At 38.0% G+C, this 1562-nt stretch overlaps 1 protein-coding gene across 1 annotated transcript in view; it reads left to right on the top strand.

Moving 5' to 3' along the window:
• Nucleotides 1–1562, top strand: part of LOC102204899 (importin-13-like) — a 12977-nt gene that overhangs the window by 5898 nt on the left and 5517 nt on the right. The window contains exons 8-10 of the mRNA XM_005741921.1: nucleotides 835–982; nucleotides 1194–1375; nucleotides 1456–1482. Coding sequence (XP_005741978.1) covers nucleotides 835–982; nucleotides 1194–1375; nucleotides 1456–1482 — 357 coding nt within the window. The remainder of the gene's footprint in view (nucleotides 1–834; nucleotides 983–1193; nucleotides 1376–1455; nucleotides 1483–1562) is intronic.

The following is a 1562-nucleotide window of genomic DNA, read 5'->3' as shown; positions in this document are numbered from 1 at the left end:
AGAAAGTGACTGACACTGAAAGGTAGCATTGTTAATGTTGCAGAAGAAAGGACAGCCTCCTTGCTCTCTCCTAGAGCCCACACTTGTTATCTTGAGTGTTCAAGCACTTCAAAGCAGTATTCAGAGCTAACTATAGCACAATTCACCATGATTCACTCCTACTTCATTAAGCATTAGGAATAGAGAACTGAAGTAAATAGCATGTTTCACTGAGTATTAGGGATATTGTTATTGTTTTAATTATTCAGTTGTACTTATGATTTAGAGGAATAAGTCTGCACCTTTACAACTGCTGTGAGTCAGACCATTCAAAGTAATCTCATCTTTTGAGCCTTATAGTCAATAGTTGCTTTTACATAACTTGTTTTAACAGATCTATTAAACATATTACAGCTCCTGAATGTGTGGCTTGTTATCTGACTGTGTGTGTAACAGACTGTTTGTTTCTATCATCTCAGCTTAGTTGTGTTTAAGAGCTTTTACAAACATCGTGTTTTACCAGTTGTTGAAGTAAATTCTTACTTTATTTTCATTCTTTTTTTAATTTTGATTGCTGTGAGTCTCTTTTTTTTTCAAATTACTAGTTTTATTGTCATATGCACAGTAAAGAGACATCCTTTACTGTCCACAACAGATGCCAAACAGAAAAATCCACATATAAAATAAATGAATACAATAAATTATCATTAAAAAAACAATTATAAAAACAGCAAGAAAGTTTAATTATGCAAATAAAATAAAAGAATCTGAGCTGCTAAGCTAGTTCTATATATATGCAATTTGGAATGCTTCATGTCGTCTCTAACACCAGACTTTGTTTATTTCCATCTCCAGGACACTGAGGCGCTGTTGTTTGGCTTCCAGTCCATAGCTGAGACCATAGACGTGAACTACTCTGATGTTATTCCCGGTCTTATTGGTCTGATCCCCAGAATCAACATCAGCAACATTTTGCTAGCCGACACTGTGATGTATACAATAGGTACAGTGTATGTTCAGACACCTGCATGATATTGTCCTTGTTCATAGTAAGAAGTTATGCCTATTTTAAAAGAAAATTCTTATTTTCTCTTTTTCTTGCTTAGTCTGTGGTAACAGATCTTTGGTTGCTCGGCTCTCTTTTACGATCGTAGATTTGTGATTGTGATTTGTGTTTATGCTCGAACGGAAATTTAATATCCCTCGTCGAACAGGCTCACTTGCTGAGTGGCTGGCTGACCACCCGGTGATGCTGGGTGGCATATTGCCTATGGTGCTTCAGGGCCTTGCAAAGCCAGAGCTGTCTGTGTCTAGTGTATCTACACTGAAGAGGATCTGCAGGGAGTGCCGGTATGACCTCGGCCCCTACGCTCAGGACATCCTGACGGTGTCACAGGTCAGACACAGAGAAATACACAGCAACACGTAATCAGGGTTTTTAAACCATGCGGTGATTTGTTTACTGTGCTTTTGTAGGATGTACTGGTTAAAGAAGTCCACAAGGTGAGTTCTTAACCTTAAACATTCACAGTTACTTTGAAACACAGACCATATCACCTCCCTGTCTGAGGGTGGAATTTATT

Source organism: Pundamilia nyererei, unplaced genomic scaffold, assembly GCF_000239375.1.
Source record: "Pundamilia nyererei isolate P.nyererei 1_Seehausen unplaced genomic scaffold, PunNye1.0 scaffold00115, whole genome shotgun sequence".
NCBI classification, from domain to species: Eukaryota; Metazoa; Chordata; class Actinopteri; order Cichliformes; family Cichlidae; genus Pundamilia; species Pundamilia nyererei.
Note: the sequence above shows the minus strand (reverse complement) of the source record. Positions and strands in the feature narration are given on the sequence as shown.